The sequence below is a fragment of the Ovis canadensis genome, chromosome 9 (assembly GCF_042477335.2).
Source record: "Ovis canadensis isolate MfBH-ARS-UI-01 breed Bighorn chromosome 9, ARS-UI_OviCan_v2, whole genome shotgun sequence".
NCBI classification, from domain to species: Eukaryota; Metazoa; Chordata; class Mammalia; order Artiodactyla; family Bovidae; genus Ovis; species Ovis canadensis.
In genome coordinates, this window is record NC_091253.1 from 33,930,127 (window position 1) to 33,955,934 (window position 25,808).

A 25,808-nucleotide genomic window follows, 5' to 3' on the forward strand; every position below is an offset into this window, starting at 1 on the left:
GGGGAAAAATATGGCTTTTGCATGTGATATATGATAGCATTGATGAACTTTGTGGTTAAAGTTTGTTTTAATAAAATTAAACTTTGTTTTAAATTATAATAATGTTTTAGACTGTCTTCCTTTTTCCTTTTTTTAAACAGATAAGAGGGACACGAACAGAATCACCAGCACTGGCTGAAGGTAAATATGTCATTGGGGGAAATGATTATTCAAATACATGTGAAAAGTTATGGTTTAAATGAAAAATGATATCTGCTAAACATAATTTAAGGAAAAGGTTCTGTGCATATTATTGAACTGCTAAAAATGTCTGTAGGAAAAACCCTATATTGTTTAGTTTCTGGCTTAGAATGGGAAGTAATGTAGATTCATTGGAACTTTTTTTTTACAGCTTCCTTTCAATAGGAGAGGTATGTGTTTTTCCTTGAATTCCTTTCTAAGTCATTTTAGCTATCACCAGTATAGCTGAGTAGGAAAACTCTAAGGCATAGTTCTAGTAGTTAGAAATAAAATGTCTGTGTATATTTTGAAGCTAGCTAGAAGGAAAGACATTTTTACATATTTTCTTAAATAAGAATTCTACCTGTAATGGATTTTGGTCCTTTTATAAAATTGTAAATGTAGAGAATGCAACAGCAACAGTAAATAGTCACTGTTAAAGGGCCCTCAGTACCTTACTATTTACAGTCCTTGATTTTTTTAATTATAACAAGTTAAAAGGTATTTGAAAATTAATTTTTCTATAGGTATACTTTGTGTTGTCTAAGTTAAAATGATCAGTTTAAAGTCCCTTTCTGTGTTTTTTCTAATTGTAAGCAGATATTTATATTTCAAAACTTGCCTGTCATTTTATTAAAATGAATATGATTATGACAGTTATTGGAGAAGGCAATGGCACCCCACTCCAGTACTCTTGCCTGGAAAATCCCATGGATGGAGGAGTCTGGTGGGCTGCAGTCCATGGGGTGGCTAAGAGTCGGACACGACTGAGCGACTTCACTTTCACTTTTCACTTTCACACATTGGAGAAGGAAATGGCAGCCCACTCCAGTGTTCTTGCCTGGAGAATTCCAGGGACGGGGGAGCTTGGTCGGCTGCCATTTATGGGGTTGCACAGAGTCGGACATGACTGAAGTGACTTAGCAGCAGCAGCAGCATGACAGTTATGGTCATTCTTTGGAATTGTAATCACCTCACCTACACTCTCTGTTATAGGACAGGAGTTACCCCCCTTTTATTTTGTTGTTGCTTCATGAATTCTAATAATGATCCATGATTTTATGAAGTAAAATGCATAGAATTAAAAAAGAAACCAGTTACTATTGAAATACAGTTAACAAATACTGAAAATACAGATTTTCGATCATTATATATGTTTCTCACATTAGAGAATAAGCTTTAGTGACAGTTCTATTAAGTACTGTAATTTTAAATAATGATGAATTTGCAATAATTGTAATATGAAAATACATGTGATTTTTATCAATGACACATTAATAGATATTTCTAATCCTACTGTGGCTTGTTGCCTGTAATCTTATAAGGAATTGCTAAATTTCACATAAAGGTTAGTCAGAAGTTGCACATTCAGGTTCATAGATCACTGAATTCTCTCTCTGAACCTCAGATAAAGAACTCCTATTACTGAAAAATCCATTAGACCTTTCTTTGTCCATCACGTTTGAGTAAGTGTTGTTTTTTATGTCTGTATAACTAATCTTAAAGAAGTAGAGTTACACATTGATTCCTTAAGCAATATCCTAACAGAAATAGCTTTGAAAAAACTTATCTTTGCTAATCAGTAATCACAGAAATAACAACATAGTCTGTAGAAAAGGGAGTAGAAGATGAGTTAAACCTTGGAGAGATCCTGCCTGCAAAGAACTCACATTCTAGTTCAAGGAATATGAAATAAACATGTAAAAAATAATGTATCAGTTTGAGATACTTAAAGTTTAACACAAGAAATGTTATAATTGTCATAGGGAGGATGTGAATAGTAAGTGCTCTGATGCTTGTGTTATGGAAGCACACAAAAAAGTCAAGACTTGTAAAATGTCACCAAGTGTCTTCCAGTTGCTTGCTTTGAATAGAACATTTGTGGGCTATATTTTTTTGTTTTTTTTTTTTGGTTGTGGTCCTTTGATTCTATCATTGTAATCTGACTCTGATACCATATTGTAAAGATGTTCTTAAAAGCTGCACTGTCAAGCAGCACAGGGATTGTTTGGTTAGTTTGGTTCTAGGAGGCGGGTGAAAACTGGGACCAAGGAGAAGTTAACAAGTTCCAGCTTGTTTTGTGTGGTGGTTGAGGGTAGGGTTCATGTCAGATTAAGTGTGTGTCATTTGATTATTGTCTGAAGTTCCTAAAAAAGTTTCTAAAAATTGACTCACGTCTAGAAAGGTGTCATTTGAAAACAGAATGACTTCCTCTTTGGATGTACTCACGCAGAGTAAAGTATTTAAGCAGAGACTCAATTACAACTTGGCATAAATAGATGATGTAGAATACATTCTTACTAAGGTTAGATGGTCAGCCTTGAGTCTTCCATTTTAGTGCACGTCTTAGTTTGGGCTGCTTTAACAAAGGGCCGCCAACTAGGTTCATAAACAACAGAAATTTATTTCTCACTGCTTTGGAAGCTTAAAATCAGTCCAAGGCCAGTGTGAATGGTCCCTTCCTGGTCTAAGATTTTCTTATTCATTGATGATTGGATATTAAGCCTTTAGTCCATGGGGTCGCTAGGAGTCAGACACGACTGAGTGACTTCACTTTCACTTTTCACTTTCATGCATTGGAGAAGGAAATGGCAACCCACTCCATTGTTCTTGCCTGGAGAATCCCATGGACGGGGGAGCCTGGTGGGTGGCCGTCTGTGGGGTTGCACAGAGTCGGACACGACTGAAGTAACTTAGCAGCAGCAGCAGTCTGGTATCTTTCACTCCTCATGGTGACTGTTAACATTATGGAGAAACCACAGGGATGTCCCTGGCGGTCCAGTGGTTAGGAAGAGTGCTTCAAGTGCAGGGGGCAAAAATTTGATCCCTGGTGGGGGAATTAAGATCCCATGTGCTACATGGTGCAGCCAAAAAACAGAAAAAGAAACCACAGTCCCCCCCCCCCCCCCAAAAAAATGAAATTCTTGCTTCAGAGAATATTTTTTAATTCAAATTATGAGGGAAAGTGGACAATTTTTTTTTAATTAAAAAAAAATTTTTTTAAGCTGTGCTTTATGGCATTTAAGATCTTAGTTCCCCAACCAAGAATTGAACCTGTGCCTCCTGCAGTGGCAGCATTGAGTCTTAACCACTGGACCACCAGAGAAGTCCCTGAAGGACAGTTTTTAAGAGCCTCTTAACCATTGCAGTCATAATGTAGTAACTAGAAATTCTTATTTGTGTATATCAAATACTGGCAGATTTCTTTGAGCTTGGAGGTCTGCTGTTTTCTCCCTCTCCTTCCTGCTCTGTAATCTTTGAGGGAAAAGAATGATGGTGGGTTCGTATTTCCTCCTTTTCACCACCTTGAGACCTCCTTACCTGGGAGTGAGGCTCGAGTTCCTTTCCCTTTCTGGTGTAGTTTGGTGGCTGGGAGAGAAATCAGGGGCTCTCATTCTTGGAGAATGAGGCAGAATGTGTATATGTAGTGGATGAGAACGTCTCTGTAGCCCTTAACCTCCCCGCCAGGATATGTTAAAAGGTGATTTTTCTGAGGATAAATGTTAGGTTTTAGGATCAAGATTTTAAGAATTTTGGCTCTCACTGTTGTAATGCATAAGAACATGAGAAATACCAATGCATATTTGTTCAGTGGTGATTAAGAGTGTTGTGGGAAAGTATCTTTGCTGTCTAGACCAGCTTTAACGTGCTAGCAGTAAACCTTTGCCTGTTAGCCTTGTGCTTAATTGAGTTTCTCAAGCTTTTGCGGATTTAATTCAACTTATAGTTGAATTACTCCTTTGTAGGTAGCACATTCCATGAGCTTACCGCCCACTTTGTAAAGTTGCAGTTTGTTTCATCTGACCTAAAGCTGCACCTTTCACGGATGCCCTTGGTGTAGATATGTTCTACTTTGATGAACAAGCTTTTTTCACTTGAATTTTAATGCATTCATTCATTCATTGTTTATTGAGTAGTGACCTATATAATAGAATGTTTGCCAGAGGCTAGGGTTTATTTAGGAATTTAAAAGCTTAAAAAGAATCCCATGACTCTACTAGCCATTGAGGGACTAGAGTATTTCCTAAGCCTTTAAAGTTTCCCAGTCCTGTGGCCCTGTGCCTTCCCAGAGATAACCAGTATCCTAATTGTGTTTATCATTCCCTTGCATTTTAATATATGTATTTTTACCACATACAGGTATTGCTATATATAATTTTCTCATGATTTCAAAATAGTGGTAGGTTTTAAGAAAGTGAATTCAGAATACTGTTTTTGTTCAGTGGTCATAGTTTTTAAAGAGAAACCTTCATAATAAATCCTTATAAAACAGATAATTTTGAGTTTCAGAATTTTTTTTTTCATGTTTCCATCATATACTATCTTATACACTCCTAAGTCACTTACCTTAGAAATTTGTACTGGCCCTTGTCATATCCTGTGTCTGTCCCTGAATGCAGGACACTTGAGTAGGAAGCATTTCTTTGCTTTCTTTTAAATTTGCAACTCAGGCAGCTAATTTGCATAGTGGTTTAATTTTTGATGGCTGGTGTATGGAAGAGTACCCGTAATCTCTGAATCGAATTAAAAGATGCCAGGACAATCTGATGTAATACTATTTTATCATGGTTCACTTTCAGTTAAGGAGCAATATTGGTCTCCTAATTTATTGTACTTATTGCACATAATCAGGCATCCTAGTGAGTCCTTTACTTAAAATAGCTTAACTAAGATTATTCATTTTTAAATGCTAAATTTAAGTGTATCCACTAGATGTCAGCATTAGGAAAGGTGTATCGTACCTCGTGTAGAATCACAGCCAGAAGAAATGTGAGAGGTCCGGTCTGGGTAGTAAACTGGCTCATGTAAGGTCACTTATTTTGTGATAGAGTCAGAACTAGAAATCAAAATCCCCCAATTTTCTTTCCGTTCTTTATGTCACATTTCTTTAAGGCCAGTAACTTAACTCTATGTAATTGCTAGACTAATAAAATATGTTGATCTTGACATGTGCTTGTGAGATTTTAGTACTACTATAACGATACTGTAGCTGGGCACCCAGAAACACCTAAGATCCTGCTTCTCGGTCTTTATATTTTTCAGAGTAAGGAGAATCAGTGTCACTTTACTGGGAGCTACACTACCTGGTGATGCTAGATTAATAGTATTGGTAAGGTTAAGAATTAAGGTATTCTCTTTGAGTTCCTCTGTATAAGTCAGATTTCAACCAGGAAGGCAGAAACTTTGCTAAGTATTTTAAAACAGGAAATTTAATATATGGATTTATTTACACAAGTGTTGGGAGCCCAAGCAAAACGATGCTGGGGTCTGTGTTTTTATATACAACACTTCTGTCACCAATTCTGGACTGTTTTCCAACACCACCTCTGACACCAAATTTGTGGAGTTTCTCCCTCACAGTCACCAATTCCCCAACTCTCCAGATACCATCTGGGTGTCCTGCACTTCAGTTTGATTCTGACATTAATTGTGTGAAGTGAGCATACACCTCACAGGTTAAGGGCTCCATGCCTTGAGATTGCCCCCACTCCAGATGCCAGGCACAAGTCCCTGGCCTCCTCTACCTCTCACCAACCCCCATGAATCAAGGCTCCCCACAACCCCCTCCTCACATTTAGTGATCTGCTTTGATCAGTGACTCATAGAACTCAGGGGAACACTTTACTTGTTTCAGTTTATTATGAAGGATTTTATAAAGGATACAAATGAACAGCCCAGCTGAAGAGGTGCATGAGGTGAGAGGTCTGGAAGTATCCTGAGCACAGACGTTTCTGTCTCTGTGGAGTTGGGCTGTCCGACTCTTCCATTGGGTAGCTGCATTTACCAGCCTGGAAGCTTCATTACACTAGCCTGACTAATGATAAGTCACTGGCCGTTGATCAAACTCAGTTCTTTTTTTACAATTAAAAAGTGTTTAATGCCACCCATGACCCTTCCTTTACGGAGAATAGAGAATATATTCATTGCAAAGAATAAAATTCCTTAACCTAACATCCAAGGCGCTCTCTGATTCAACATCAACCCAGACTTCAGTAGAGCGGAGTGGCTAAGGGCATGTGGAGGTGGGCCGCCCCCGGCCTGAATGCCACGAGGCCAGGAGATGGGGCTGAAAGTTGCAGCTCTCTGGTCATGCCTTGGTCTTCGTGGCAACCAGTCCCCATCTTGAAGCTAACTAGAGGCTTGCCAAGAGTCAGCTACAAAAACAAAAGAGGCTCCTGCCACCCTGGAAAGTCAAGGTATTTAGGAGCTCTGTGTAAGGAACTGGTGATAAAGACCAAGTATATATGTGTTATATCACATGAAGTAACTTAGATATTAATGGTACCTACAGGAAGTAGCCATCACTTCTAAAGCAAAAGGCAAGAGGTGGATTAGGAAGAATTTAGATGCTTGAAGGAGGAAGACTGGATGCTTAGACCTCTGAAGGGGGCGGCCAGGCCTTTCCCTGCTGCCAGGAGTGCCACAGAAACTAGAACTTGGAACCACAGCTGCCTTTTGCTCACAGGAATTGCTAACAGAACTTGAAAAACAGAAAGAAGGACCTTCTTTCTCCCCACCTTCCAGGTTTTTTTTTTTCACGGCTCCCCCAGACAGAATATACTGAGCATTCAGCTAACAAAGTAGTCTAAGACGTGACCTTTACAGCTTCCTAGTCCCAACATCACAAAGCAGATTATAGAAAGATTGGCGTGGGGAGTGAGAAATAGGTGAATAACCATCACAGTCTACCTCTGACTCCTCAGCACTTGCTTATCTGTGTTGCATTAAGGACCACAGTAACAGCAGTTTCATGCTTCCTCTCTGAATTTTTGTTCTTGGATAGCTCATGCTCTAAGGGTTCAGGTGGGAGGGGGAAAGGTTCTATGAATCTAGAGTCACAGAGAGAATGAGGAGTCTCCTTATTTTCCAAGTTTAGTGGAACCAGACATGGGGAGAGACTTGCAGTCCTGGGAGCTCAGGTTCTGCTTAAGCACATTTACCACAAAAAAGATCAGCAAACAGTAAGGTCAGGAGCAGAAGGAAGGTCTTGGTTGTACCATGTAACGAGCAGGTATTTGTCACTGTCATTGTCATTGTGTCAGAATGATTCTGCTGAGCAGCTTCTCTTACTGGCAAGAAGGCGGGGAGGACAGGGAAGAAGTAGGAACAGGAAGGTAAGTGTGTGATGTACATTTGCAGTGCCATCAGGAGAGCAGACAGAGTAACGTCATGTTAATTATTGCAGACGCTTTATTGGCAGACTTGCTTGAGTTGGTTATTTCTCTCCATTATACTGTTGATCAGAGAAGGCAATGGCAACCTCCCATGGACGGAGGAGCCTGGTGGGCTGCAGTCCTTGGGGTCGCTAGGGGTCGGGCATGACTGGGCGGCTTCACTTTCAATTTTCATTTTCATGCATTGGAGAAGGAAATGGCAACCCACTCCAGTGTTCTTGCCTGGAGAGTCCCAGGAACAGGGAAGCCTGGTGGGCTGCTATCTCTGGAGTCGCACAGAGTCGGACATGACTGAAGCGACTTAGCAGCAGCAGCATACTGTTGCTCACCTATTGGGGTGCAACTTCTCAGCTTCTTACATAAAACTAGTGTGTTTAATATCATTAACTGCTGTGTTCCTAGTTTGAATTGCAGCTATATCAGAAGCTAAGAAGGAATTGTGATTATACCTCTCCTTTAAGCCACTGTGTACCTAACTGATCCTTTAAATTAAAGAAATACCATTGGACTCACCTGTTGACAGTCATTAAGTTAATTCATTAGATATTTATTGAATATGAACCCTGTCTTATATCGGGTATTTCCTTTGGCTTTCCTCATAGCTCAGTTGGTAAATCATCTGCCTGCAATGCAGGAGACCCAGGTTCAATTCCTGGGTCAGGAAGATCCCCTGGAGAAGGAAATGGCAACCCGCTCCAGTATTCTTGCCTGGAGAATCCCATGGACAGAGGAGCCTGGCAGGCTATAGTCCACAGGATCACAAGAGTCGGACTTAGCGACTAAACCACTACCACGTTGAATATACATTTGGCGAATAATTAATACTCAGCTAAGCGCAAAGGTGAATATCATTATGGGGAAGATCCTCTAAAGAAGGGAGTGGTTACCCACTCCAGTGTTCTTGCCTGGAGAATTCCATGGATAGAGGAGCCTGGCGAGCTCCATTGTGTTGCAAAGAGTTGGACATGACTGAGCAGCTGACACTTTCACTTTTCAAAATTCACCTAAGGCCAAAGCTGAAAATCATTGTAGAATAAACTTCTGAGATAGATTAATAAATCTGAAAATTTATCAGAATTATATAATGTTATTAATTGTAATAGATTTAAAAGTTTGACCTGTTGAAAATTTTTTATTCTTGTACTATTGCCAGCTGCTAGCTTACTCCTGGAGTCACTTCTGCTGTTCATTTGCAATATTAAATTGGCATTTGCTTTCAAATGGTGGTGATGTTACAGTCTAGAAGCATGTCTACAAACAGAACTTTGTGCAATGTTTGAAGAAGATGGTGCCTGAAAACATTTCAGAAGCAAGCATGCCAAGTGAGATTGTTGATATCACTTGAATTATTTTCAAGTTTCTACTATTTTAGCCTGTACTTGCTGCTTTGTGTAATCTCTTGAGAAATGCTTATCCTTAAACCTTAGACCTAGAAATATTGCACTGTAGTTATGTAATGGCTTTCAAGATAGCAAAGCCCTATGAGTTTCTACCTGCCTTTCTCTTTTTCACTCACCAGATTGCAACATTTTCTGTGTAGTAGATTGATCGGAAGGCTTTTTTTCAGTGTGTGTCATTTCTGTAAATACTCTCTTAGATGGAGCATGTGAATTTGGTTATTTCTTCAACAGGCTCCAGCAGGTGGAAGTTATTAGTGTGTTTTTTTGTGTGAAGGTGTTGTTAATTATCTTCAGAGTACAATATTGATACTTTTTACAGTAAGGCAGACTTTTAAACATTGTAATAACTTGTAATAACTTGAATATAGTCACAAAGCAATTCCAGACTCTCTTTTATCTCTGGTAGTTTGTCTTTGGAAGGAGAATTATTACAGGGGTTTATTATTTTTTGCTTGTACAAGCTACAGTTTGTTACATTACTTTGTGTAATAGTTTCTGAATACACAGCTGAAGAGTGTGAACAAAATGTAAGCTTGTGACTCGAGTCATTCCTGGCCTTCATGTATGTACCATTGTTACTGAACATGGTGTCATATTTTTCATTGCTGATTTTCCATCCAGTTAATACTGCTTCAGAGTCATGGTACAGGTTTTTTGAGAATCAAAAATTTCTTGATAGACAAGTAAAGCAGAAGCATAGCTGAATTCTATACCCACCATTTTGTTGATTTTAAAGATTTTCAGAGGTCTTAATAGCTGTAAGATCGAGAAATAGAGTATTTAATATTAAGTAAAATTTTATATGCAACAGAATATAGTTCAGGAACATTGTATGATAATATGTAATCCTAGGCAAAAGAAGACCTTTTTGCCTAGATTTCTGAGCTTGGGTAAATAAAAGAAATTTGTCTTTAACACTAAAAATGGTAGTCTCTAGTGATCATTTTGACAAATTTTTTTCACATTTATGCATTTTTAGTCACCATAAATTAAAAGAAATGGGATGATAACTAAAGCATTCTTATGAAATCGATTGTTTTTAAGTTTTGTTAGAAGGAATGAACTATTTTTTCAGTATCTCCTTTTTCTCTTAACACTTCATATTTCTTTGTGTTCTTTATTCATTTATTGAGTTGATGATAATGGATATTGGCTTGATTTTGAATTTGTCCTCGTAAAATTTTGAGGGGGCACAATTAACACTCTGATTTTAATTTTTTATCAGAAGATGTGAAGAATTCCCAAATAGGAGTTTCTTTGGAGGATATATCGTCTAAAGGAAATTAACATTTAAACCCATACCTTAAAGCTTATTACTGTTTAATGTTATGAGTGAAGTTCAGGTTTATAAAGATCAGAATTCTGATATTGGCCAGTCTCCTTTATTTGTATTTTGGAGCCATATTTATGGCTTTGGGAGGATATTAGGCTCTTTGTAAGTTATCTTGGCAAACTGTAATTTTCTTGATGTTCATAGTATTTGACTGAGAAGGGAGTAAGCGTTTCCTAAATTCTCAGGTCTTTTTTTTTTTTTTTCTTTTTCAACTCAAGAGTTTTCAGTGTTTATTTTGGTATTTGTTTTCTCCTCTTTGGAATACTCCTATAATTTTACAGGCAAATTTTAATTTCTTGCCCGCCACCCACCAAAACCACTGCACTGCGTCATTGCTGCTCACAGCTCTCTGGTTGCAGAGAGCAGGGGTACTCTTTGTAGCAGCTGCGGTGGCCTCTCTTGTTGTGGAGCACAGGCTCTAGGCACGGCCTTTGGTAGTTGTGGCTCCCAGACTTAGATGCTTCTCAGCACGTGGGATCTGCCCAGATCTGGGGTTGAACCCATGTCCCTTGCCTTGGCAGGTGGATTCTCATCCACTGTACCACCGGGGAAGTTCTTTGTGCATTTTTAATCATGCAGTTATTCAACAAATATTTATTGCTACCTGCAACATTCCAGGCTTTATTCTGGATATGGGGGATAGAGTAGTATACAAAGCAAAGCTGCTGTCTCTTTAGAGTTCACCTTGCAGTTGAAGATAGGCTAAACAGATATTCAAAGGAATGATTATGTATTAGATGGTGATAACCATCAATTTGGGAAGGGGACAGAGAGGAGAAAGAGAGAAGAGGTATGATGGACAGATTGGTGAAGGAAGCACTCTCTGAGGTGGTCTAATTGAAGTGACGACCGCAGGAAGTGCATGCAGTAGCTTCTCACTTAAAGAAAGGTCTGTGGGCAGAGCATCCCAGACCAGGGCAAAGCAAGTTTAGAGACTCCAAGGAGAGAGAAGTCTTGCTGTGTTAGAGAAACTGCAGCAGGCTGCTGTGGAGAGCGATGAGAGGTGAGGCTGGAGTGAGTCAGGGAAAAGTCATGTCGGGTTTTGTACGACCTGGTAAGGAGTTTGGATTTTATTCTGTGTAGGAGTAAGCCATTGCATGTTTTTGAGTGGAGTAGAGATGTCCATTTGTATTTTTAAAAGATTGCTTTACCTCAGAGATTGTAGCAGGAGCCAAAGGTAGAAGCAGTTAGGAGGCTTTTAAAGGCATCCTGGCAGGAGGTGGTGGTGGCAAGAAGCAGGCTGCTGAGCAGTGAAGGAAGTGAGATGGGGCATCCTTTAAGCTAATGGTGAAAGTGTATTAAGGAGGGAGTGTCGGTTATGTCAGATGCTCCTGACAGGTGAAATTAGGTGTGGACTTGAGAGCTGATGATTGGAGTCAGCAGTGGGTGTTACTTGATGACCTTGCCAGAGCAATTTTGGTGGTACAAGATTGGGCAAAAGCAAGGTTGGAGTGGACTTAACAGAGGAATAAAAGACACTGAGTGAAGGCAGCTCTTCCTAAGGGATTTTCCTGCACAGAGACGCTGGGGATAGAGGGGGAGCTGGGGTGGGAAAGAGTATCCGGATGAGTGTTTGCTTTGTATTAAGATGGGAGAAATAGCTGCGTGTATGCCAAAGAGGAGCAGATAGAAGAAGAATAGCCGTAAAGCAAGAAGGAAACTCGGGTGAGCGTATTACCCTAAATGTCACGTGGAAAAAATGTTTCAGGAAGGAGCAAATAATAAATTGGGTCAAAGGCTATTGAGAGGTCCAGTGAGTTGAGCTGTGAGAATTGGCCTTTGGATTTTACCAGATGCAGGTCTCAGTGAGCTTAACAGAGGACCAGCTTCCTTGTAGTAGTAGTGGGCGTAAAAGCCAGACTGGAATGAGCTGAGAGAATGAAAGGTAGAAAAATAGGACGACAGAGTTACAGACAGCTCGTTTGACAGGTTGCTGTAGGGAGGATGGGCAGGCTGATGAGATTGCAGAGAGGATGTGAAGGCTTGCTTTTCATATAGAGAGAAGAACAGGTCCCCGAGGGAAGGGCGTCTGTCAGGAACAGGTGCAGAGGTAAAGCAAGTGATTGCTAATGAAATAAGGGGGTAGAAAGGACAGTAGGAGTTTGCTTTTCTTGTTTTTTTGTGGGGTAAAAATATAAGGAGGTCATTTGTTCACGTGAGGATGGGATATCCATTGGTTGAGGTTTGAGGCGCTCTTTGTTAAAAGCCTGTGGAATAGTCAGCTGGTAGAGGTGAGGAGAGGAGAGTAGGGTTGCTCAGCTAACCTGAGAGCGCGCTTCATGTCCATGGTCATACGTTAAATGCAGTGGCTCTTACCTGGGGGCAGTTTCGCCCCCTGGGGAATAGTTGATGATATCTGGAGACCTTGTTGGTGGTCACAGCTGGGTGTTGGGGTGATACCAGCTGTCTAGTGGATAGCGGCCTGGGATGCTGCTAAACATCCTACAATGTAGGGAACAGTCCTTAAACAAAGAATTACGTGGTTCAAATGTTAATAGTGTCAAGTTTAAGAAACTGTGATTTATAGTGAATCTTGTCAGTATGTTTGAGTTTTCCTTCCTTCTTCCCCCACCAAGAAGTATTTATTAAATTTATAAACTGGATGTGAACAAAACTGATACTAACCAGAGTCATTCAGAATATGTTAGGTGTGCTGAAGGAGAGTTGGCAGTGTGATAGAAGATACCTGGGCAGCGGTGCAGCTACTGTTGGTAAGGTTGGGGACGAAAGCCTCTCTGAAGAGGGGGCGTTTGAGACGAGGCTGAAGGGCGAAGGGTTTCCCCACCAGCTCAGCGGTGAAGAATCCGCGTGCAGTACAGTAGCTGTGGGAGACAGAGTTAGATCCCTGGGTCAGGAAGATCCTGGGAGGAGGGCATGGCAACCCACTCCGGTATTCTTGCCTGGAGAATTCCATGGACAGAGGAACCTGGCAGGCTACAGTCCATAGAGCCGCAAAGAGTTGGACACGACTGAAGCGAGTAAGCACTCACACACGCTGAGGGATGAACAGAAGCCAGCTGTGGGAAAAACCCTTGAAAGTAGCATTCTAGCCAGAGGAGACAGCATTATAAGACCCCCCCGAGCTCCAAAGGGTAAATGAAGTAGCAGCATCTCTTAGGGATTTTCTGGAAAGAAGGATGAAATAGCACATTAACTGTACCATGTAGTTGTGTTTCCAGGGGCTTCTGTTACTCTAGTTAAGGAAACTTCTTTTCAAATGTATGGGAAAATGGTCTGGTGTATTTATTAAGTGCGTTTTGTGAGCTCAGAAATACATTTGACAGACTATCAGCCGGGAAAAACATGTTCCTTTCCAGATAAGCTGCCAATTTTGAAACAAACATATAAATGAGAGCTCATGGTCACAAAATTCCACCAGAAATCTTGCAAACACTTTAAGTAAACTATATGTGATTTCTGCGTATTAAATTTCTTCTTAGCTTATTTAGTAAATATTTATAATATTTAGTTTAAATCCAAGAATTACAATAAAAAGCAAATCAAAAGGAAATTCTTTACTTTTTCCGCCAAATTCAGATTGTCAGACTTACAGTTTAGCATTGTAAATAGTAATTTTTATTATTTAACTTTGAAATAGTGCCTCTCAAGTCTATCAGTATTTTGGACCAAGTTTTATATAATGTGAAAAATCTTTTACGTATTTTGTATCAGGTTCATGTATTCATCTGAAATTCAGAGATCGTATTAGAACTCTTTTAGATGCAAATGACAGATTCTGCTCAACTAAAAAGGTAAAAGGGACATTGAAAGAAACTAGGATGTGTTAAAATCAGAGGAAAATCTTGTAACTGAACTGAGGCAAATGGCAGCAGCCGAAACTTCGGGATAAATAGAATGAGAAAAGAAGGACTTGAGGACACGTCGTGTGACTCTCAACTACATGTTGGCTTGTGACAGACCGGCTTCCTCAAGGGCAGGAAACACACGGGTTCCAGAGTCTCACGTGCACAGGTTCTGCCGCTGGGAACAGACCCTGTGGGTCAGTCAGATCGCTCTGACAGCAGCTGGAGCAGGGGCAGTGGCTGCTTTGCTAGGCGTGGTCCTGAAGGTTTTGCTTACACTGCATTAACCCATTTAATGATTTTATGAACCCTCTGCAGTGGAGGTGGTGATTATATATGTTTCACAGATGAGACAGAGAAGGAAATAGCAGCCCACTCCAGTGTCCTTGGCTGGAAAATCCCATGGATGGAGGAGCCTGGCAGGCTACAGTTCATGGGGTCATGAAGAGTCGGTTATGACTGAGCACACACAGATGAGTAAACTGAGGCATGGAGAAGTGAGGAAACTTGACAAAGTCTCAAAGCTCAGAAGTGGCAGAGCCGGGGGCGGGGGTATTAAACCCTGGCAGTCTGCTACCTGACAGAACTGACAGATACTGTGACGTCATAGTCATTGAACTGAGTCCCACTGGGGAGATGGAGAGGACATGGCGCCGACTCCAGGATTCTTGTCTGAGGCATCACTTAGAGGAGCCTGGTGGTCTGCAGTCCACGGGGTTACCTAAAGTTGGGCACCACTGAGCAGCAGCAAACTCATAGGTAATGAAATCGATCACACTGGAGATGGAGAGATTTTTCTTTTTTAACTGTAAACTATGGAAGACAGCAGGAATATGGTTTTAATTTTTTTATTATTAAAAAATAATAAGCTTCCTGGTGGCTCATATGATAAAGAATCTGCCTGCATTGCAGGAGAACCGAGGTTCTCTGGGTTGGGAAGATCCCCTGGAGATGGGATTGGCAATCCACTCCAGTATTCTTGCCTGGAGAGTCCCATGGGCAGAGGAGCCTAGCGGGCTACGGTCGATTGGGTCACAAAGAGTCGGACAGGACTGAGTGAGTAAAACTTTGGCTTTATTAAAAGATAGTGTGTAGTGTAGTGTTAAGTCACTCAGTCGTGTCTGACTCTTGGCAATTCCACAGATTGTAGCCCTCCAGGCTCCTCTGTCCATGGGACTCTCCAGTCAAGAATACTGGAGTGGATTGCCATTCCCTTCTCCAGAGGATCTTCCTGACCCAGGGATCGAAGCAGGGTCTCCTATGTTGCAGGCAGATTTTTTACTGTTTGAGCTACAGGGAAGACAAGACCATTAAAAGATAGGACAACTGATAATATTATAATGAACCGTTTTCAGACCTTTGAAAAATTCCATGGGTTTTTGTTCAAAGAAACATGTGATGTGTGTTGCCTGCACAGCCTCCTTCCTGTGTGCTGTGGAGTTTGCTCCCTAGGAGACATTTGCTGCTCTCCAGAATCATTTCTGTCTGTCACAACTTGTGTGGTGGGTTAGTTAGTACTGGCATCTAGTGTGTAGAAGCCCAAGGTACTGCTGAAGACCTTCCAGCGTGAGACAGACTCCTCTCAACAAAGGCATGAAAGTGAATGTCGCTCACTTGTGTCTGACTCTTTGCAACCCCATGGACCATCCAGGCCAGAATACCGGAGTGAGTTCCCTTCTCCAGGGGATCTTCTGAATGCAGGGATCGAACCCAGGTCTCCCGCATTGCAGGCCGATTCTTTACCAGCTGAGCCACCAGACTTGACCCCAAATGTTAGCAGGCCTGAGGTTGAGAAACCTGTACTAGATAAACTGGGCCATTTTCTAACTTAAGAGTCACTGTTTGGGATGAAGATGTAAAAAGGATTCTGAATCTTTGTGTACTTGTGAGGAGTGAATAGGTCAAGACCAAGTATGATGCAGGGTGAGGGGTGTTAGTGTCACGTTAGGCTGGGGTGCCTCGAAAGAAGGACTGAGTAGTGGAAGAAATTTACTGAAAGAGTTGTAGAAAAATGGAGCAGAGAAACTTGGCTAGTTTCGGTATTTTCCCTGACGATCAGCTGTGTGCATCCATGTACTAAGGTAAGGAAACTTAAATCTCCCTTCTCCCTCTCTCCTCTACCTGGTGGTGGTCTCATAGGACTAATTACAGCGCAGCATTTTAGCAATGTTCTTGACAGAAGTGGGCCATGAGTTTTGTGATTTATAAAAATGTAGTTTGTATTAAACAGAGCCATTTTTTTTTTTAAGTTACTTTGTGAATTTTGGTTTATAACACAGGGAACATTTTAATTGGATGCTTTCTGTGTGCCATACACTGTGCTAATAAATCTGTATTTAATCTCATTGAACTCTTATAATAACCTTTTAAGATGGTTACTATGAAATGTGTATTTTACTGAGGAAAATTAGTCCCAGGAAAGTTGACTACTATTGTCAAGGCAAACAGCTCTTTAGGTAGAGTTAAACTTTTGATTTGATTCCATAGATAAAGCTCTTTTAACAACAAATGGCGTGCTGCCTTTTCCTCTTAAAGACAGTTACCGTCCTTTCATATGCTGATTTTCCATCTATGGTTCAAGTTTTGATACCAGTAGGTAATTCTTTGTATTGCTGTTGCTAAGTCACTTCAGTTGTGTCCGACTCTCTGTGACCCCATAGAGGGCAGCCCACCAGGCTCCCCCATCCCTGGGATTCTCCAGGCAAGAACACTGGAGTGGGTTGCCATTTCCTTCTCCAGTGCATGAAAGCGAAAGGTGAAAGTGAAGTCGCTCAGTCATGTCCGACTTAGTGACCCCATGGACTGCAGCCTACCAGGCTCCTCCATCCATGAGATTTTCCAGGTATATTTGGTCTTAGTTCTTATTAGTGACAGAATTTATGTATATTTGGAAACAGAACTCCGTGTATATTTGAAAGGTTTTGAAAGTTGAAGCTGTGAAATAGTTTTTTCCCAAATGTTCCTAAAAAGTTTATTGAATAGATTTCATAATACTTTGAGGTCATTCTTTGGATGTTTTGTTTTTTCTTGTATATAGAAGCTTGGTATTATTAAACTTTTTACACTGTGGAAGATGATTAAGATGAAATATTTCTCTTTTAGTTTTAATCTCAGACAGTCCATCTGTGTCATACATTGTACAAAATCCTTTCAGTGAAATTCTGTGTAATAGGAATTTTAGTATCAAAAATTACATAGATCCCTGTTGCTGCCATAAGGGGCATTATTTTAAGAAAGGGGTGCTTTCATTGTTAACCATTGCTGTGAATAAGCTAAATTGCTCTTAACATTTCTAAGAAGTGTATGCTAGTTCATCAGATTTTGGTCTGTGAAGTGAATAACCGTTAAACGCTTAGGAACATATGCCAGTGTCCAGAGAGCCGGTGGAGGAAGGGAGCACAGCACAGGACACCAGGTGCTAACTCTTTTCAGACTTTTTTATAATAGGGGTCAAGTAATAAGGTGTTTTCTTTCGTTGATAAAAATATTGTTACTTTGCATTTCACTTCATTGACCTTTACCAGAGCTTCCATATTTGGAGAAAAAGCATGGAGCTTAGAGGAGGGGAGGGGAGGGGCTGTTTGTGGTGCCTTAGATTGCCTTCCCTATAGCTGCCACATCTTTAAGGTGTGAATCTGATTTCCTAGAGGATCCTGACCCCTCCTTGCACTTACATCCCCACTGAGTCATGGCAAATTCTTGGGCAAGGTTTATATCAATGCGTTATTTTTCCTCTGCAAACTTAAAGAATTGTAATATTTTCTGGCTCCCTTTGTGTTGGTTTGCTGTGTTAACTCCTAAGTGACATACTTTGTGTACAGTTGATATTATTGAATAATTAACCTATGAGTTAAATAATAAAAAGTTTGATTAATCTTAGAAATGTAGAAAATGTAGAAATACTGGTCTGTGTATGGTAAAATTTTTAAAATGAGTCATTAATTGGTATCTCCTTTCAGTCTTTAATGGTTAAGTGTGGTTTGAATACTGTCTTCCTTATACTCCTAATAGGATTTGCTTCTACAAGAGGGAAAATATCCCCAGTATTTAAAAATAATGGTCTCAGTATTTCCTTAGGTGAGAAATCTATTCTTAATTTAAATTGAGAATATATGCCTTAAGCATTTTAAAGGAGTAACACTAGCATAGATGTTAATGAAATGTAACTATTGTAAGCTAAATGTAAAAATCTAATTTTTCTTTCCAGTTTTGCTTTATGTAAATTTTTTGATATGTGGAAAAGAGGGACAAGGGCTATAAACTCAGAGCCAAATGTGCTTTTGTTGTTCCAAATTTTCAATGCCAGAAGCATATAAACCTGCACCTGTTGGTAATTATGAGCAAGCCAGCCTTTGCCGAATCCCAGGCCTCTGCTTAAAACCTTTTTTACTGGAACTAAACGATGTTGCCATTTTTATTTTTAGGTTTGCTGGCATGGGTAATCTCATTAAGGTGCTAACCAGGGACATAGACCACAATGCAGCACATTTTTTCTTGGACTTTGAAAGTAAGTCTCTTAGCCCCTCACGGCTGGTGCATAATGGTAAAGGTGAAAGATAAATTAATACTCACACCGCAGTGAAGGCCAGCTATTTGTTAATAAAATACGGGAATCACACAAAATTTGCATGACTTTTTTCTTAATCGTAGGCAAACATCACCATCATATGTATAATTTAGTTTTTCATTTGCTGAATCATGTTGAGTGTGTAGCCAGTGCTGTCCTTTCATTAGTCCATGAAGCAACTAGCCTTATGATGAACATTCTAATAGTATGCCTCAGTGACTGCCCAGCAGTCTGGTTGCTTATAATCCTATCATAATTCTATTCATATGAAGAATCAGAGTTGTGCTGCATATCCAGAATTAATTCTTTAAATAACTTCCACAAATTATTGAGAATCCAAATTCGGTTAGAAATACATGCTTTGTTGAACGGCATACAGGAAGTAGTCTGATATTCTGCTGCTCTTAAGATGAAAGCAAGGTGAGCTGTGGCCGAAACTAAATATTTGGCTTTAAAATAAATTGTTGTTTCAGTGCAATATTAAACAAGATTACCTGTGAATAATTATGATCAGAAATTTCTTTTTCAGAATACTAGCACTATTGGAATACTTAAAGAATTTTTCATTATAAGGCCATTAATGAAACTTGGGAGAATTTTAAGAAGAATTAGAGCAACAGTTGTGCCATTGTGTACAGGAAAACTACATTTCACCTCTAGGTCCTACATATCAGCACCTGGAGAGCCCGCTTTGCTGACTGCCTGAGCACAGTCTGGGTAACCTGAAGGACGAATTCATGGCCTAATGAACATTTTCCCTGTTACGATTTTTTTTTAAGTTAAATTTCAGATGTTCTTTTTTATAAAGGGATATTTTCTCTTTTCTCATTCTTGTCTTGACAGGTACCTTAACATGGGGAATCTTCTTAAAGTTTTGACTTGCACAGACCTTGAGCAGGGGCCAAATTTTTTCCTTGATTTTGAAAGTGAGAAGATGATTTTATATCTATTTTTCCTTGCCTGCAGTAGACTGCGTTTGTCTTGCACTAAATGAATGTTTCCACTTTGCCATCTTTTTAACTTTTGCTTTGCATGACTGAGCTATGAATTGTTTGAGTAAAACTTCTTGTGCCTTCTAGAACTGGAAGTCATATTTTATAGATTAAATTGTGATAATATTTTTACTTGAATTTTTATAAGAGATTTATATCTCTTAGTTGGACATTAATTTATAATTTGAGATCTCTACTAAAAACATTTGAGATGCTCTGGAAACATTTTTGTGAAAAGATTTTGATGGAAAGGATATGCTTCTTCAAGATTTGTTAATTAGAAGCAATATTTGGGGAAAATTTTACTGTAGTTGAGAAAAATTGATTAGGTTTCAGTTACTCTATATACGTATTGAAATACTTTGAATACAAAATCTGTTCATGAAGGCCATTCAAAGCTCAGTAATTTGGGCATAATATTAAAAGGTAAGTGTGAACCTTAATTATTTAATCTTTGCAGATAACTGATTTTAAAAGTTAAATTTATTAAATGTATTTATTTCAGGAATTCATTTTTTTTCTGACTCTAAATAAAAAGAAAAATAATGGGTTCACAGACCTTTAAGTAATTTGCCTTCTGTTTGTTTTGTGTTGCATGACCTATTGTAATGTGGTCTAAGAGTGGCAGGTAAGTGTCCTCGACCTCTGTGCATGTTGAGAGGCTTTTGCTTTTTTGGCTGTCAGTATTGCTTTAGCTTTTCTGGTTGTCAAATTGGGAACAATGATATTCAATTGGTGTTTTAGTGTGAATGTTGCTACTTTAACTGATCATTAGAAAATTGTTAGGAAAGGGTGAAGAGCCTTTAGGTTATAGATCACATTACCACTTGCATTTTCATCTGAGATTAAAACATTTGAACAGATTTTTACATACTTAAGACATTTTATGGTTTTTAAAACAAATCCCTTAAAATAAATCCTCCCAGAGATGTTGCATTTTTTCCATCAACTTCAGTTTATGTGATATTATACAGTTCATTCTAGTTTATGAATAATTTGTATTTTTTTTCTTTAAACAAGGACAGATCATATGAGCACATTAATAGATAGTTTGTCTCCATTTAATGGGGCCATCTGTGGTCTCTGATATTTTTCCACTTTTATTACATTCCTATTGATGTTTCATACTGACAGTTTGCATACTCTGTGCAGGCTAGTGAAGAGTAGTAATGTCAACATCAGGACCATATTGTTTGGTTTTTAGGGAACGATGTTATTGAATGATAGTTTTCTTGACCCTTCTCAACAATTTAACAGTGCTATTTTAAATGCATGTTTAGCATGAATTTTAATCAGCTTGGGGATATTGAGCAGTTTGCTGATTTGAGGATTATTCTTTCAGATGAGGCAGCTTACATTAGAGCTGTATTTTAGTTTACTTGCATTTGTTTCAAACTTGCTGTTGTATACTTTTCTGCTATTCTGTCTCCTTATTATCTTTGTCTCAAGTCCCTTACATTTGCAGAATCTTGGCTTTGATACAGTCAAGATCTTGTTCAAGACTTGGCACTTGATCTTTTTATAAACCTAGCGTTATGTTGTGGTCAAGTGAGAAGCATGAATTTACTGTAGTTTTCAAAAGATTATTTGATCTTGGTTTCCTAATCGGAGGGTTTGGATCATGATCCTTAAATTTTAAATAGCTAATGTAGTAGCAGGAAAAGGTTAAAACTAATTACAAGAATAACCAACAGTGAAGAACTACATATGAAGTGTTAACTTCCTAAAGGCAGATATAAAATAAGTATTTGTTGCTTATATCAGCCAATGTAAGACTTTTGACACTTACTGGTAACCTGTCAATGAAATGTAGTGAAAACAGACTGCAAACTAGGTCAGAGTTTGTCCCTGTTAGTTATATTTTGTAAATATGTTTTCTTTTGAATCTAACATCAGAGTTGTCTTAATCAGTTTTATCTCTCATCTATTTGCATATTTATCTTCTTTTTGGAAATGTGCATTTGTAAAAGTGTATTTTATCATTCAGCTACTGTAGTGACCCCTTGAAACTTCCTTTCTTTTTAACTGTTTTATACCAGATTCAAAATTGCCAACACAGTTGATTCTCCAATTCATAGGCTTGTGAGATTAAAGTCATATTCTGTTATTAAAGTGTTTTATACCTTATTTATTTCTAGATAAACTGTAATATTTAGGTTACCAGAATAATTTAGCTTTACTCTTACCATCATTTTAATTGGTTTAAGCCTACCTAGCTCTCCAAGGTTGAGCAGCTGTAGAAACAGTACCATACAGACAGATATATTGGCATTTTGCATCAAGTTGTATAAAAATTAACTATTCTAGTTTTGAACTATGATTTAATGGACCCCTATATTTTACAAAATGAAGACTGTCTTTAAAGTACATCATTATCCCTTAATACACGTGCTTGCACACACACAGTTTTTCGCTTCAGCTTGCCTCGTGTGTGCCAGCCAGTAGATACTAGGGATGCCAAGATAACTAACAAACAACCCTTCCCTTTGGGGAGTTCTCAATCCAGTAGAATAGATAGAAATGCAAGCTAATTACTTACATCATTCAAAGTATATAGGTCAGGAAAGGGATTACCTTTACCTATGAGTGGGTTGGACCTGATGAGAGAATTCCTGACGGTGATAGTAGAGTTGGGTTGTGAAGGGCGATGAGAATGGTTCATGCTAATTTAGTGCAGGGTGTTGTGGAGAAAAAGGAACAACATGTTTTTTTTTAAAAAGCCTTAAGGCGTGAAATGACATTCTGTGTTCAGTGAAGCATCTTATCTACTTGTGGTACTAGAAAGGAGGTCTTTTTCTTAAAACAAATTATTCCTATATGATTTTAAGAATAGTGGTTTGATTAATATATGTAAGTCCAGGAGTTGCCCCATAAATTTTGCCAAGTTATGCTAATGACAGCATATTAAAAGCACTGAATCGGGGCCTATACAGCCTCTTCTAGTTCTTAAAATTTCTTATTTTATAATGACATTGTTAATTTATAGCTCATTCTAATGACAGATCTTCAGCCTGAGTAACTATAACTACTGTGTGTATTAGTTCACGCAGTTGTCTCTTTCGAGCAGAGGGACTTTTATTTTTATGTCCCTTCCCAACCTTAGCAAGGTGCTTCATGATCACAGAAGTTCAGTATTCATTAGTTAACCTTGATTTGTGTAACTCCAGGTAGACCAAATAGAAGAGTAAATATAGGTGGTTGTTTGTGAGAAATAGACTCTTACTTTCTCTAATTCTTTGTTATAGAGCCTTTCCACTTAGTCATACATTTCTTCGAATTCTTGTGTCTTTTGTGTTTGCTGTTCCCCTCTCCCCCCAGTCAAAAAATAATTTGATAGTACCCACTCTCTTAGTCTTTTGTTTTTCCATTTTACCTTTTATATATTTTCAGTTGCTTTTGCCCTGTACTTGAAATTTCTGATGCATTTTCTTATATTTATTTTTCTAAAATGATGTAGGGTAGTTTTCTTTAGATATAAAAATGCACAATAGCCTTCTTTAACACATGCTGAAGGCATATTTAAAAATCTATACCTTCTCATTCATTCAACAATTATTTATCATTGAAAATCTACTAGGTACTAAGTTTATGTACTGAACAGTGGTATATACTGTACATACCCTGCCTCAGTGGAATTATAAATATTTACTGCATGAATGAATGAGATTAAAGCAGAAAGACCTCTTATCACAATTACAATTTTTATGTGACTTTAAATTCTTTTTCTTTTGTAGCTCATCTTTGCCTCTGTACCATAACAACGTCAATTTTAGCAGTTACTTTCAGTGACTTTTCAGTAGGAAACTGGTGTGAAATTATTAAAATAATTAATTCTACTTTCCAGTAGTAAGAGCAACTGAAACATGCTTTAATTTCCCGTGAACAGCTTTTAAAACTAAGCTTGATGAGTAATCACTATGCCTACTCTCAGTAGTAGATAGCATTTCACAATCAAATGAATGTCCTTTTGTTAATTGGCTAAGTGATATGTTTTTCCTCAAGTAATTAAATTTTTCATTTTTTTGCTATGAAAAATCAAAGTGACAAGTCTTGGTTGACCCCATTTTGGGGAAAAATGCCTTATCTTATGCAGTCCTGTCCCCCCCCCCAACCCGAGTATTTCCGCCTTTTGCATGACTTGCTGTCAGTAACGCAGTGCTCACCTGTCTGCTCTTTTCTGTCTGTCTTCATTTCTGCAGCAGTCTTCAGCAGCTTTCAAAATTATCAATGTGACTTTCCTGTGGCAGTCTAAAAAATGTTTAATCAGTGTGGTGCTGGGTATTTTTTCCACCCTGAAGGGAAACTGGAATCTTCTCCTTTATTTTTAAATTTCTTGGTACTTATTAAACCTTTAATAATGATTAACCACTTCCAAGGTCTATTTAAATCTCCTTGATAATATTTCTTTTGTATATATTCTCAGTGTCATGTTTTTCTGTTAACAGCTAGTCACCACACCCAAAATACATAGTTTAGTATTTTCAAACTTCACAAATATCTTTTAATATATAATAGTCAAAATATTGTCCTTTGTCATGAATTCCCACTTCATGAATTCAAAGTATGATACGTGTCTACTATTGATGTTATGTCTGTAGTTTCATAATTTCATATGGAAAGTATAAAACTGCTGTTTTTTGCATGTAAAATTTTTCTCTACTGCATCTGGTGTAAGTATAAAAAGTTATAACTGAGGTGTACTTTGTTTTAGTGTGTGTCTAATTATGACTGGAGAATATGGTCTGGCTAAATGAAAAAATAGTACTGCTAAATGACAAACTCTGATTTTTAAAAAAATCATTTAGCTATAATATCAGTATTTGCTCCTGGTAATACCTTTATAGCTTTGGACACAGTCTTTTAAATTTTTCAGTCGATTCCTCTTGTGTAATTTGTCATAGCAGTTTCATTTTTTAAAAAATACATGATTTCTGAAAGGAGATTATCACAATAAGGAGATAGACTTGAGAACACAAATTCTTAAGTTGGCTTTGCATGTGAATGTTACTCTTAGTGTTGCTGTAGTACTGTCTTAAGTATGTTGAAATTAAAGTTTGGTACTGTATTTGTTGATTTAAAAATATAAATGATATATTTTTGACTCGTTGGCAAGTTTAGTAAAGGAAATTGAATTATGACTTGCCTTAAGCACAAAGTAAAGTTCCAGGTTTTAGGCACCTGGACTCCTAGTTTCGTGTGTGAACTAAGTTTTTAAAAAATTTTTAAAGAAAGGAATAAATAGATCTTTGTGTATTTATGGGAAGGTGGAGTATGTGCAGAAAATGATTGGTAAATAATATTTATGAGAAATGTTCTTAATTCATATTATAAATTTGGTCTGCCTCCCCTACCCTCCAGAGTATAAGAGAAAATTTTAACATGGAGGAATTCTGACACCACAATTGCTCTCTAAAACATTATGGTAATCATAATGTTTATTATTTCAAGTGCTTTTTGCCTTGTCTGTAGTCTTGAATATAGTCTAGTGGGAAAGATTTATGAAAAACTCAGATTCCTCACAGAACATCCATTTCCCTCATTCCCCCCCCCCCGCCAAAAATCAAATGTATTGAATAAAAAAGATTTATCCTTAGCAAAACAAATGACCAGGGTATTTAAAACAGGATTTTTGTCACCTCGGGCCTTAACAGAGAAATCTAGAAATACTCATCTATTAAAACCTATGTTTTGTGGCTAACACCACACATGGTGGACATGCCCATATGTTTGTGTTCCTAACTATGCTTTTTATAATTCCCCATTCATTTTTCTTCTCACTCACTCCCAAGTATATAGAAACTCAGTTTTTACATTAATATTTCAAAATTTCAGTGATAATATTGTATCTTAAAGTATCTAGTTTTTATTAGCCTAGTAATTCTGGAGTCCTTTCTTAACTCAAACTCCTTTGCATAGTAATCTGTACCTTTTGTTCATCAGCAGAGAAGTTCACTAGTCAGAGTATAAAGTGGTTTTTAGAACCACTAAAGTCTTTTTTCTTAGTTTCTAATTTTTTATATCAAAACTCAGTCATTAAATTGAACTTTATAGGAAAGTAGTTTATGTCTTAAACTGTAGATGAGCCAGGTACGTTACATTTCATTTCTGTTGAGTTAAATAGGTGGCTATTCATGCATTTTCAGTCATTACTGTTAGTGGTGAGTATAGTAGAAACAGTGCGTATACACTGACAATTAAAATTTTTGAGTTACAACTCTCATTTGTTTAATATAACATGTCATGATTTGTAACTTGAATAGTAATGTTTGATGTTCCTTGCTTCTCTGTGCTATTTATCAACTTGAGGCTAGTTATTCAA

General features: G+C 38.2%; 1 protein-coding gene across 41 annotated transcripts in view; it reads left to right on the forward strand.

Moving 5' to 3' along the window:
- CYRIB (CYFIP related Rac1 interactor B) overlaps positions 1–25,808 on the forward strand; it is a 144,704-nt gene that overhangs the window by 97,462 nt on the left and 21,434 nt on the right. For 9 of the 41 annotated variants that reach the window (XM_069600963.1, XM_069600971.1, XM_069600961.1 and 6 more), the window contains 2 exons: positions 141–180; positions 19,341–19,423. In XM_069600963.1, the coding sequence (XP_069457064.1) occupies positions 19,351–19,423 (73 nt within the window). In that variant the 5' untranslated portion in view covers positions 141–180; positions 19,341–19,350. Of the gene's footprint in view, positions 1–140; positions 181–391; positions 411–18,354; positions 18,438–19,340; positions 20,118–25,808 lie in introns of all 41 variants that reach the window. The other 32 variants (XM_069600974.1, XM_069600962.1, XM_069600985.1 and 29 more) reach the window with 7 other exon arrangements.